General features: G+C 41.2%; 1 protein-coding gene across 1 annotated transcript in view; it reads left to right on the top strand.

Annotated features, from left to right (window-relative positions):
* LOC111146702 (fer-1 like family member 6) overlaps positions 1-11,910 on the top strand; it is a 118,758-nt gene extending 106,848 nt beyond the window's left edge. Inside the window, exons 39-40 of the mRNA XM_022502370.1 lie at positions 9,868-9,968; positions 11,727-11,910. Of these exons, the coding sequence (XP_022358078.1) occupies positions 9,868-9,968; positions 11,727-11,910 (285 nt within the window). The remainder of the gene's footprint in view (positions 1-9,867; positions 9,969-11,726) is intronic.
* The last annotated feature ends 1,421 nt before the right edge of the window (positions 11,911-13,331 follow it).

Below are 13,331 nucleotides of genomic sequence, written 5' to 3'. Positions count from 1 at the left end.
GGTCATATAAGAAGCAGAGAAGTGTCCATTGGATTTAGCAACATGGAGATCACCAATGACCTTTTGAAAAGTAGTGTTGTAAAGGCTCATAGCAGCACTGTTCATAAGAGCCCAGAAGTGGAAACATCTGCATGTCCATCAACTAATGAAGGAATAACAAAAAGATGTTATATCCATACAATGGGGGATATAATTTGTCCATAAAAAGGAATAAAATGTTGATACAGGCTCCAACGTGGATGGACCTTGAAAATATTCAAGCGAAAGAAGCCAGTCATGGGACACCTAAGTGGCTCAGGCGGTTAAGCATCTGCCTTCAGCTCAGGTCATGATCTCAGGGTCCTAGGATGGAGTCCCACATCAGGCTCCTTGCTCAGCAGAGAGACTGCTTCTCCCTCTGCCTGCTACTCTCCCCCTGCTTGTGCTTTCTCTCTCTCTCTCTCTCTGACAAACAAATAAATAAAATCTTTAAAAAGAAAGAAAGAAGCTGGTCACAAAAGACCACATTGATAGGAAACATCCAGAATAGGCAACTCCATAGAATTTAAATTGGTGGTTGCCAGGGCTAGAGGGAAGGGAAATGGGGAGTGACTACGAACTAGTACAGGATTTCTTTTTAGAGTGATAAAAATGTTCTGGAATTAGTGCTGGTGACTGTACAACTTTGTGAATATACTAAAATCTATTCATTGTGCACTTTCAAAGGATGAACTTTACAGTATGGGAATTATATCTCAATATTTAAAAAGCACTTTTGGAATGGTGACAACAGATGTACACTAGTATGTACTGTGGAGCAAGTGGGGACTAAGTTAGCAGAGACATGTGCAGATGCTGAAAGCCTTCACAATTCCATCTTTCCCTCTTCCCCCCAAACCATACCAGCCTTCCTCAGCTACTCTCTTCCCCAGCCACTCCCTGCTCCCTCCCACACCCCTGCTTTTCTAGGGACTGGTATTTCTGCCTGGAATGCCTTGATTCCCTTCTTCTCTGGGAAATCTCCTTAAGTCTTTTGAGACTCTTTTTGGCAGTCACCTCCTCTGGGAAGCCTCCCTGATGTTCTAGCTGGGATGGGCTTGCTTGCCTTCATGCTTCCATCCCTCTTGCGACACTGATTTGTAATTGTCTGTATTCATGGTTCATGGTTCTTCTGCTGTGAGAGGCCTGAGTCCAGAGAGTGGGTCTCTTTTTTGTTCATTTTTGGAGTTTGAGGTGTCTCACGTGGTGTCTCACACAGAGTATGTGCCCAGTACATTGATACTGCACAAGTCAACAAATAAGACATTGATGCTACCATCAAAGAGATTATATGATTTCCTTCCCTTTTTGTTCAGTGTACCGAACATGTGGGAAGTGTTCAACAAATAGTCTTTGAGAACAAACACATCAGCACACATTTCTTTATAAGACTAAGTGTCACGGTAAAAACTAGAGAACGATGTCCCAAAGAAATAAGAGAGAAGACAAGTAGATTTTAATGGTGGGAGGTTCTGAGGATCCAGACAGGTTGTTTGGGGACATGTGGAGAAGGGAGGAAGGGTGTTTAGGCTGAGACAGTATGTTTTCCTAGACTGCAGTAAGTATTATATAGTGATTAAGACCAAAGAATGTAGAAGCAGACAGGATGGGTTTGAATCCTGTCCTCTCCTGACTAGGTGTGTGACATGAGGCAAGCTACTTAATCTCTCTATGCCTCAATTTTCATTATCTATAAAATGGGGATTGATTATACACACACAAACACACACACACACACACACACACATACACACACACACACACACACACACACACACACACACACACACATATATATAAAACCCATGGGGTTTTAGCAAATAAATGAGTTAATATACATGAAGTATTTAGAACCATGGAAAGAACGGAAGACTGTAGTAAACAGGCTGTTTACTCAGAGCTGGCTGTGACAAGAGAGTCAGCCACCATCTTTCTGGTTTGGTAGAGATTGAAAGGCAGGGGGAATCTGGAGGGGGAGAGGAACCATGAGAGACTGTGGGCTCTGAGAAACAAACTGAGGGTTTTGGAGGGAAGGAGGGTGGGAGGTTGGGTGAGCCTGGTGGTGGGTATTAAGGAGGGCCGTATTGCATGGAGCACTGGGTGTGGTGCTTAAACAATGAATTCTGGAACACTGAAAAGAAATTAAAACACACACACACATACACACACACACACACACAAAACAAAGGCAGGGGAGTGGGGAAGCTTTATAATGGAAAAAAAAAAGGAAGATACCAGGTTTGTTCTGATTCAAGGTTGTTGGGAGGCAAAATAACTAGAAGGGGGGCATCCTATGTGACTGGCTAAGGGAGAATACTGGGGGTGGGCACAAAAATTAGGGCATCCTCCTCAAATAGGCAACTTGGAACCATCACCCCCGGAAACTGGGAGGGACGGGCGCGCTCTCCCTGGATGTGTACGTTGCAAAGAGATGGCTCCAGGGTCTTTGGGAAAGGTGGGTTCTGGGTATTAAAGACAAAGGGCGTATCTTCTATTCAAAAGAATTTATATGCACTTCAAAGAGCACCCAAAGGTCTTCCAATTACATTTTCTAAAGTGACAGCTCTTAGAAAAAGGAAAGGGAAATCTCTTCCTATATTTTCCACAGGAAATGTTAAGCTCTCTGTTTTTAATTTGGTTTTGTCCTTACACATCCTAAAGGGAAAGTGAGAATTGACTTTGTCCCTACCCACCCGGCAGCCCCCCAACTGCTGGTTTGGCCTGCAGCAGCAGGGGTATAACCCAGCTGCCTCTCTTTTCCCTCAAAGGAACCCATAACCACACAGAGGAAGCCAGACCGGTAGCCTTCTCCCAGGGTGGCAGCGAGCTGGATGAGCTGGGGATCAAGAGGTGTCATGGAAAACCTCAGTCTGCCGCCTTCTGAGGTCATGCCATCTCCAGTCTCAGTTTCCACGTCTGTAAAAAAAAAGTGGGTTGGACTGGGTGCCCCCAAGGTGCCTTTCCAGTACAGACACCCTCTGTTTCTAAGCTTCCCACTGCCCACCTCCTGAAGCCAGCACTCAGGAGGTCACAGTCCTGTTCCAGGCACCAGCTGGCCAGCAGGGATTTGCTTACGGCCACTGCCACATGCCCAGGCTTATTTTTAAAGCTACTTCTCTGTACACGCAGGCAGTGCAATTTAGACTTCGGGAACACAGAGCTCCCACTATGGAATGTGGCTGTGCTCATAGTCAGTGAAAAACAGCTCCAGGTAGGATTTGCAAATAACAGGTACCCTTGGGACAAAAGAAATGTATATTGGACAGGTAGGTCCTATATGAGATATATTGCACTATGCATGTTATACATGTTATCTTACTAAAAGCAGCCTTTAAAGAAATCACTGCTTAGAAGATGAAGATCAAGAAGTTTCTTGTACAGGTGAATCCCATCAATTGACAGTTAAATAGCCCACCTAAATCGCAAGAACATCAACAACTAAAATTAAAGGGGAGGTTTCTGTGCTTCTGGTTTCGTGTGAAAAACCCTCGTCAATAGCTACTGTGGCTACACACTCATACACTAGGCGGTAAATGTTCAACAATGCAAGAGGCAAATTCCTGGCATCCAGAAGTTCACAGCTTAACTGAGGAGGTGGTAGACACACACATCATCTAAATAGTATGTGACAAACTCAGATTCTCTAGGAGCAGAGTGGGTACGTATTTTCATGTAAAGGTTATTTTAAGACAGAGTAGGTAATACACATTTATAGGAAATTTAAAAGACACAAGAGTGTAGAAGGAAAGAGACATCACCCACATGCACACCACCCAAAGAAAGCTTTTGTTAATGTTTGGTTTGTGCCCAATTTGGGTAGATTTTGGTTGATTTTACATAGTAGGGATCATTCTATATTAAAAATAGGGCCTTTTATGTTTGGTTTGGTGTTCTAATGAGCACTCCCCTAGTTATGGTATCAATGTTGTACCAACTCTTAGTAGTCTCAAAATAGAAACACCGTTTAATGTTTGTGTTATTTCCTCAACATTTATTCATTTTAAAACATTAAAGTGTGGAAAAGTTGAAAGAATAGGACAATGGTCAACCGTTTATCCACCACCTAGATTCAATACTTGTTACTATTTTGCTGTACTGATTTTGTCTGTATATGTGAGTACATAGTCTCTCGCTGCCCCCAACCCCACAAAAATACTTATCGGCTGAACCATTTAAGAGTAATCTGTAGACATTCCAACACTATTCCCTGTTTAAAAAAAACAAAACAAAACAAAACAAAACCCAAAACTAACCCCCCCCAAAATGAGTAAATTTGACGGTCTAATTGGCTTTATTAAATAATTTGTGAATAGGGCAGTATCCCATCTACCAAGTAAAGGGGAACTCCCCCAAGTTAAACAAAAGGAAGGTTTTTAAAAGCAAAGAGAGGGCATAAAGGAATTTATTAGCAAGAAATGCATTATTTGGGCAAGGTGCCCTCCTTAGAGGAATGAAAGGGTGTCTATCAGTAAATATCCAGGTTGAAATTACATATTGGCTGACCAAAGGTTAAATTCCTGGGGCGTGGGGTGGAGGGGTGGGTAGGAAGGAGATTGCATTTAGGGTAGTTTTTAAGTCTTAGATTGTTGACATGGGGCCTTAACCTAAGTAACTCCATCAGGGGCCTGTGGTTTTCTTTTTAACCATTCCTGAATACTTCAGCGTGCCTCTCCTAAGAATATGAACATTCTTGTACATAACCATAATGCCACCATCACATATAAGAAGTTAATTATGATCACCCAATCTGACATCCACATCATATTCATTTCTCCATCTACAAGAAGGATACCCTATTACTCTCAAGATGTATTTTCCAGCTGTTTCTCTTTTCAAAACAAGATTTAGTCATAGTTCATGTGTTGCTATTTTGTCTTTTTGGTTCATTTTGTTTTAGAATGGTCCTCCATCATTTCTTGCCCCGTGACAATACCTATTTGATGAAACTGGCCTCACTTGTCTGGTTGTTTTCTCATGACATAGCTTTTCTTACTCTCTAGACCCTGTATTTCTTGTGAACTAGAAGAAATTTAGGTGTAAGAGCATTATCAGGATCAGGTTAAACGTTTTTGGTAAGAATACTTAAGACCTGATACTGTTTTTTTCCCACTGATTATGCCAGGAGGCACATGGCCTCAGATGGCCTCACTAGTGGTGATGTGCTATGTTTACTCATGTGATCATGCTGGTGACCATGAGAGCTTTTCATTGTAAAAGTACATTTTCCTCTTTACAATTAGCAAGGAACCAGTGGGTGACACTTTGGCACTGTGGGAAATCCCTGCCCTGCCACCACCTTCCACCTAATGTGATTGTAATTAAGTATTTCACTGGTGTTGCAAAATGATTTTTCTAATCCTTTCTTCCTTCTTTACCCATTCCTTCTTTCCTTCCATCCATCCATCTCTATCCATCTATCTTTCCATTACCTAGCTATCTATCCATCCACCCACCCATCTATATATCCCTATCATCTATCTGTGTATCTAACTCTATCATTATTTTTTCATTTATTAGTAAGAATTCAGCTGTTAAGAAGAGCTTTCTCTCAACAAATGGAAATAAATTATAGTCACTGCCTCCTGAAAAAGAAAAAAAGACAGGAAAAATGTTTAATTCTATCAATTCCCACACTGTAGAATCAAGAATTGGTACAAGAGGTATCTCCAGGGGTGGTAAATGGGATTTTTTTTTTTTTTGTCTTGCATTTTCCCCAGTATCACTATGAACTTATGGATTTAAAAATACTTTTTCTAGCTCTCTTCACTGAAAGGACCTAGAAGTAAAATCACTAAGTAGCAAGAAGCATCTGGATCCTGGTTTCTAAATACCAATCTCTACTGAAAGAACCAGGCAGGCGTATTTGGCTGATTCCAGGTCAAGGACACAAGATGAGCCTGGGACATATCATTGTGACAAATAGGACAATTTGAAGAGCTGACAGAATAATGACTATGCTTTGCATATTATACTTTTTCTGAGTTTTGAATTATTTCCTTAATTTATCTGCCCGTCTAAGTCCGGCATGCCATTTCCCACAAAGTGGGAATTGATAGAATTAAACATTTTTCCTGTCTTTTTTTTTTTTTTTTGAGGAGGCAGTGACTATAATTTATTTCCATTTGTTGAGAGTATGACCATATAAGGTAATACACATACATACATGGGCATTATATGTATCCGTGCATATATGTGTGTATATACATGTATGTATACATGTGTGTGTCGCTCTTCCTAAAAGACTTTGCCTGCACACATCCACAACATTAATGTATGAGAATGCCTTATCTCATACCACTGAGAGTTGTTTTAATAAGCAACAATTATCACTGAAGAAGGCATATCTGACCTAAAGGACCTGCACCCCTCCCCAAGGCATCCACTCTCTGGGCTCAGTGAAGTTCAAAGCCCATAAATAACACACTCAGTGCAAGAAATCCAGTCTTTTCCGGACCTTTCCTGGTCATTTTTTTCCATCCATAGATGTCATTAGGTTAATAGATAGTCTCTCAAATTGTCCATTTTTTTTTCCTAGCTCTGATCTAAAATTGTATTTGGAGGATATTATTAGCTTAAGACCTCTACTTGGTGCTTGGTTAAGTATCGATAGTTAAAATAAAACTGGGAACCCTCTGTGTGGAGAGATACAGAATGAGGAGTGGCATTTATCAGAATATGTCGGTAAACACTTTCCTCCTGGGGCCTGTGTGATATCAGAAAAAGACTCTGTAAGCACTTAAGCAGGACAGTGAAGTGGGGGCAAGACCCTTCATGGTAATAACCCATGACTTCTACGCCTAGAACAGAATTGATTTCATATGCTCTGCTTCCCTTTTCTTTGCATTTTTTCCCCCTGTGGGAATATGGGTCTTCTTTGGGTGTTTTCTATTTGGGCAAATGTTTCCTATCAAATTATGTGTTTCCATCCATGAAATAGTGTTGAAGGTAGCAACTATAATCTCTTAAGAGTTTGCTATTTACCAGGTGCTAGGTTGAGCACTGTATATATGTTATTTCAAATATCTGTCAAAACAAATCTGTGGGGTACATGCTATTAACCTCTCCAGGACAGCAAGACTGAAGCAGGTAGCTCACCCAAAGCCACGCAGCTAGTAAGTGGTAGAGTCCAGTTTCAAATGCAGATCTGTCTGCGCCAAATCTCATTCACTCAACTCTTAAACCATGCTATGCTATGTGATCCTAATCCTTAAACTACCCAAGGTCATCCATTAGATGGAAGCGAAAAACATATAATGCCATGGCCACGGCAAGGATTATGAAGCTTCTCTTGAACATTTCAAAATAGGCACATTTCCTTGCTGTTAAATATATAGTTTGCTTCTTTTCTTCCATAAAGAAGGGCCTCTTGGGCGCAGTGAATAACAGGGGATGGGTTTTGGTGTCATAGTATCTCAGCACAGAACCTGGTTTTGTAATGCGAATTAGCAAACATCATCAAGCCTTAGTTTCCTCAGCTATAAAATGGGAGTAAGGATGTCTACTTTACCTGTTGTCAGAAGGTTTACATGGAATGACGTATGTGTGGAGCACCTTGCAAATTCTACAGCCCTGTGACTGAGCTCATTACCAAGCAGTGAAAAACAAAGAGCCAACTGTGATCCTCTTGCCCTGGTCCTAACTTATCCACTGTTGATTTTTGTCCTCTCTTCCAACATCCTGGAGCCCAGCAACTGGTTAGTTAGCAACTAGTTAGGAACTAGTTATCAGCTCTTAAGCTGACTCTCTTTCAAATGCAGATGATTTGGATGAGGCTTCTAGCAGATAAATACACTGTAGCACTTAAGTCACCTCTGGAAGACCTCTGGGAATTTTTGCATATTGCAAAGCCCTCTGCCATGAGTGGTAGGCTGGCCCCTTGGGTTTCTTCTACCCCTCAAGCTTTGCAGGGTCTCCTGTCTTTCATGAAACCTAGAAGTAGAGCCAGAAGTTTCCCTAAAGCACATCTGGCCATTTGACAGGAATGGAATCTGAGGCACAAGAAGACAAATGCCTTCCAGTGATAATTATGATGAGAGTAAACCAATCATCTCATGTTAGGATTAGGAAGGTTCTCGCAAATCTTCTAGTCCAACTATCTAGCAAATGCATGAATAAGTTGGGAGGCAGCACCCTATCATGGAAAGAGCTTGAGTTTTGGCATCATATGGACCTCAGTTCACTTTCCAGTTGGTTGGCTTATTGCCTGTGTGACCTTGGGAAATTTATTTGACCTCCACTGTTTCATTTTTCCATCAGTAAAAAGAAGACCTACTTTGCTTGTTGCTGTGATTTATTGATAGATAAATTGAAGGAATATAGGCAAAGTGGCATTCAATAAAGAATCACAGCTACAGATACAGTAGTAGTACTATGACTCCACTGTTGATAGAGGTGGAGTGGAGTAGGGTGATTAGACTGGACAGAAGCTTTGTATTCCTTCTTTCCTGGTTTTCAGATGTTCCCCCAAACACCTGTATATGCAAGCCATTATCTATAAGGCCAAAATTTGTCAATAGTAATGACAGACCATATATATCTGTGTTTTTAAGGAACATTTCTGCATCATTGGACATGTAATGTGTTCTGAGTTGGGCCAGGGTTGGCCTAAAGAATGAACGAGGCCTCCTAGATTTGAACTCATGACTTCATTTGTAATATGCACACTGCATTTCTTTACTAATTCAGACAACCATGCCGCTGCCTCTCTTCTCCAATTCAACCCCACCCTAGATACACTACTCTTCTCTAATTTCTCCCATGATTACATTTTCATGGTTGCCAGCAACCATCCTGGCTGCTAAGCAGTCCTGGCTCTTGGTGGGGGGCGGGGTGAATTGGTAAGTTAACACAGGCCCATTGGTTCATCAGAAACTGTAATCTTTTTACTGAGATAGAAAATAAGGTTATGCCCCATCCACATGTAATTCCAAAATGACAGTCATGGATCTAAAATATTTCCATGATGCTTTAGTCCCCCCACAGTTCCGTGTCCTTCCTATTACCTTGACTCTCAATCCACAAAACCAAAGAGAGAGGGTCTTCACCAAGAACTGGAGTTCCAAGAGATCAAGGATCCTATTTTTCTTAATCAGTAAGTCCCCAGTGTCTAGAACAGTACCTGGCATACAGAGGGTCCCTAAAAGTAGTGAACGACTGAACAAACAAGAAAGAGTGACCCTTACCTTTTGCAGCTGACTTGTCTCACGCTTTGATGACCCAAGACTTAACGTCAGTGCTAACAATGCACGGCGTTCTGAAGAAGCACCAGACACAATTTTCAAACCAAGGGGGCTGCTTCTTTTCGAAGGAGAGGGAAAGAGGAAATTCAAGTAGAGAAGGGTAATTCTGAAACAATGTGTGCAGACAATAGAAACAATGAAGGGTAACAGAAAAGCCGTTCGGCAAATGTAGGGCCCCAACCCACCAATTGCCTCTGGAAAATCATTGGCAGAAAAGAAAGACGGTCAGATTAGAAAGGGCTCTGCCACTCAAGTAATTTGATCCCTTTCTAATTGCTATTGAGTTTCTGTAATCAGTTATCAACTGAACCTTTACAAGTGAAAGAGCCCAGGCAACCAAGGATATGTGTGTCTGTGTGTACAGGTGGGACCTCTCCTTTCACAGAACTCAACAGCAACATCAGATTTTTCTCTGATTTCAGAGCTTTTACTGTTCATCATAAAAATGGTTTCTCCCAGAACGGAAAAGGTAACAATTTTTCTCAAAACAAAGCAGCAGGATAGTCAAAATACTTCCCGGGCGTTTTCCCACACTGGACACTGCTAGAAGGTTGCCATTGCTCCCAGGAGGTCTTTGTGACTAGAAACTGAAACTTTTGTCTTTGTGCAGGGCAAGGTTGAAGCCGAGTTCCACTTAGTGACAGCAGAGGAAGCGGAGAAAAATCCTGTCGGAAAAGCCCGGAAGGAGCCAGAGCCCCTGGCCAAGCCCAAGTGAGTGGGGTTGGGGATAAGAGCATAGGAAAGGCCCTTTGTAGTCCCGAAAGCAAGGGACAGGGCATTTCTCTAGAGGGCTCCTCTGGGAGGACTGAGCCACAAGGAGGCAGCCAATAGGTACCACCAATCCAGGTAGCTTTTTGTTGCTATAATTGAGAAATATTCTAAAAACAATATAGACTGTTTGGAAAATGGAGAAGGTCCTTTTCTGTAATACTGCTTTATGAGCATTTCTAGAATAATTTCATATATTTTTTCTAGTCTTCTTATGTGAATATGAATTCCACATGAATTTTTTTCTACTTGTTGTTGGATCAAGCATTCACAATTTTCTTAATGTTTCATTTATCCTGTGCTGCAGAGTTTTGCTTTGTTGCCATAGTGGTCAGAATTAGGATTTTTTAATGCCTGTGGAAAATTCCATAGACTTGGTGCCCATAATTGACTTGATCATCACCCCATAATTGGATATTTAATTTACTTCTACCTTTTTCCTTTATTGTAGTGTGATGAAAATATTTCCCTTTTATAAGTTATTACTTTATTTTTTTAAGATTTTGTTTATTTCTTTGAAAGAGAAAGAGTGAGTGAGAGAGAAAGAAAGAGCAAGCGGGGAAGAGGTCAGAGGGAGAAGGAGAAGCAGACTCCCCTGCTGAGCAGGGATCCCGACCTGTAGCTCAGTCCCAGGACCCCAGGATCATGACCTGAGCTGAAGGTAGCTGCCCAACCAACTGAGCCACTCAAGTGCCCCTATAAATTATTACTTTAGAATAAATTCCCAGGGTGCCTGGGTGGCTCAGTTGGTTAAGCGAATGCCTTCGGCTCAGGTCATGATCCCTGAGTCCCAGGATTGAGTCCTGCATCCGGGTCCCTGCTGAACAGGGAGTCTGCTTCTCCCTCTGACCCTCTCCTCTCTCATGCTCTCTCTTACTCTGTCTTTTCTCTCTCTCTCAAATAAATAAATAAAATCTTTTAAAAAAAATAACAAAATAAAATAAATTCCCAGAAGTAGAATTGCTAGAAGGGTTACCCTAATGAATTTAATCCATGGTTACATATCAATTAAAAAGTAAATATATGTGGTTATAAAATATGTATACAAATTACTCTTTCAAATTGTATTTATCCTATCCTTCCTGAAATCCCTTGTGTCTCAAGATGAGTGGTTTCTTCTCTGTAATTACTTTTCATCTATCACAATGTTAGAAACATAATGGATACTTACTTACTCATTAATTCATAAATATTTGTTGAGTTCCTACAATGTGTACTTACTTAAAAAAAATACTTTGAAGAACACCAAAGAAATCTAAGACATAAGTTCTATTCTAAGAGCTTCCAATTATGAGAACACAGACTCATAAAATAGTTAACAGAGTATAGAAGACCAGTAGGTTAGTTCCAAAAAGAGCTAAAGTCAAGTGATAGATGAGATAGGAATTTGGAAGGAGGGGGATCTTTGTGGACCAAGGTGGTCAAGGAGGGCGTCTTGGAAGAGGTGGGGCTGAGCTGATCAGGGTTGGATGGATGGAGGGCTGTCAGACCTCCTCCAGACCAAGCTTTAAAATGACGCAGGAATCATCACCCAGAATGTTGGATCACTCCTGCTTCAGGGCAACATGAGCTTCTCCCATTCCCAGGCATCTGCTTATGGACCTCTAGAAAGTGGGAGTCAGAAATACTTTCTGAGGTCTGGAGAATCCCATGTGTTGGCATCATGGCCCTCTCCTGATTTTTCTCTTGCTTCCCTTGCAGCCGCCCAGACACCTCCTTCTCCTGGTTTGTGAGCCCCTTCAAGTGCTTGTACCACCTCATCTGGAAGAACTACAAAAAGTACATTATCGTCGGTTTCATTCTGATCATCCTCATCATCTTCCTGGTCCTCTTCATCTACACCTTGCCTGGAGCCATCAGCAATAAGATTGTCGGGGGCCCCTAGAGAATCATGGAGGATTAGGCACCTCTCATTACACTAATCCTCTCTTCTTCCTCATATCTAATATGTAAGAGCATGTGCTCTGTGCAGGCACTGAGCTGGGTGCTAGGAGGATGAACTCAAAGGGTCCAAGAACCACTCTTTCTATCTAAAGACAGATCAGCTCTTTTTGGAAGAAATGGGAATGGAGCCTCCCCTACCTGCTCCAACCCTGGCCACGACCTTCCAAATTCACAAGCCTGAAACCATGTTTTTGCCCAAGAACGGCATGAAATGATGACTCCTTTGCCTCAGAGTAATCAATAGGGACCTCAAATTGACTTAGGCGAATGTTTTCTTTATGTAATTGGTTTTATTCTGAGAGGTCTTATTCTGGGTCTGAGCCTTATTGGAAGCACTTTCTTTTAAATAAAATTTTTACAGCAAACAAACTGAAGCATTTTTAGCAAATTACTAGACATTCAACCTGTCCCATATATCTTAACCTTGTTTAATCCTTACAGTTTATAGAATACATTCACTTACTCAGGCTCTGAAACTGGCTTGGAGAAGACTTTTTATCACCTAAAATACTTTGTTGTTGAAATTCCTATCTAGAGATGAGATGTTGCTGGTTTTCCATAGAAGTCAACACTTAAATAGAATATATTCAATGGTAGAAATGAGTTCTGGAGAAATCCACTTGGATTTTCACTCTATGGCAATTTCCAAGTGGGAATTTTATAAATATGAAATATTATTTTATGTATGCATGTGTGGGGGGTTATCTCTATGATACCAGTAGGAATTCTCTTTGGCCAGATATATAAGCCCCAACAAATATGGTGTTTCCATACACCATGCTGTGAATGACCATCCTTGGCACTATTCAGCACTTAGTCTTACCACCATAGGTAATAAGTACTATCATGACTCGCAAGCACACATCAATTTCTAAAGCAGTCCCAGAAATAATATCCTATGTACTTGTCAGCTGGGGTCAAGTTTCTTTTGAAAGAAAATCTTTGATTTTTCTACACTGTCTAGATCTGCCACCCCATCTAAAGCAGAGAGTGGAAGTGAGCAACTGGTGTTCTGAGTTAAAATAAGGAAACAAAGGAATTGAAGTGCTTGGCCTCGCACACAAATAAATAGAGCAACCCTCTCTTCTTTCAAGCATGAGAGGCCATTTGATAGTATTGAGGAGGCTGGATTGGGGCTCCCCTCTCAACACCAGAAGGACCTGGGCTACTTTTTTCTATAAATCATTTTCCACATATGTAATTCTTCTAAAATGAAGGATATTTACTTCCACATGGAAAGTCATTCTAGAATGTTCCTGGTTGATCGAAATAAGATTAAAGCATGTGCTGTGTGATCTTAGACTTAGTATTGTTCATTGAGTTCCTAGGTGCTCACTGCCTAGTAACTATAATGCCCTATTT

Source organism: Enhydra lutris, unplaced genomic scaffold, assembly GCF_002288905.1.
Source record: "Enhydra lutris kenyoni isolate GAN:26980312 unplaced genomic scaffold, ASM228890v2 scaffoldscaffold14, whole genome shotgun sequence".
NCBI classification, from domain to species: Eukaryota; Metazoa; Chordata; class Mammalia; order Carnivora; family Mustelidae; genus Enhydra; species Enhydra lutris.
The sequence above is the reverse complement of the archived record's forward strand: the minus strand, read 5'-3'. Positions and strand labels throughout refer to the sequence as shown.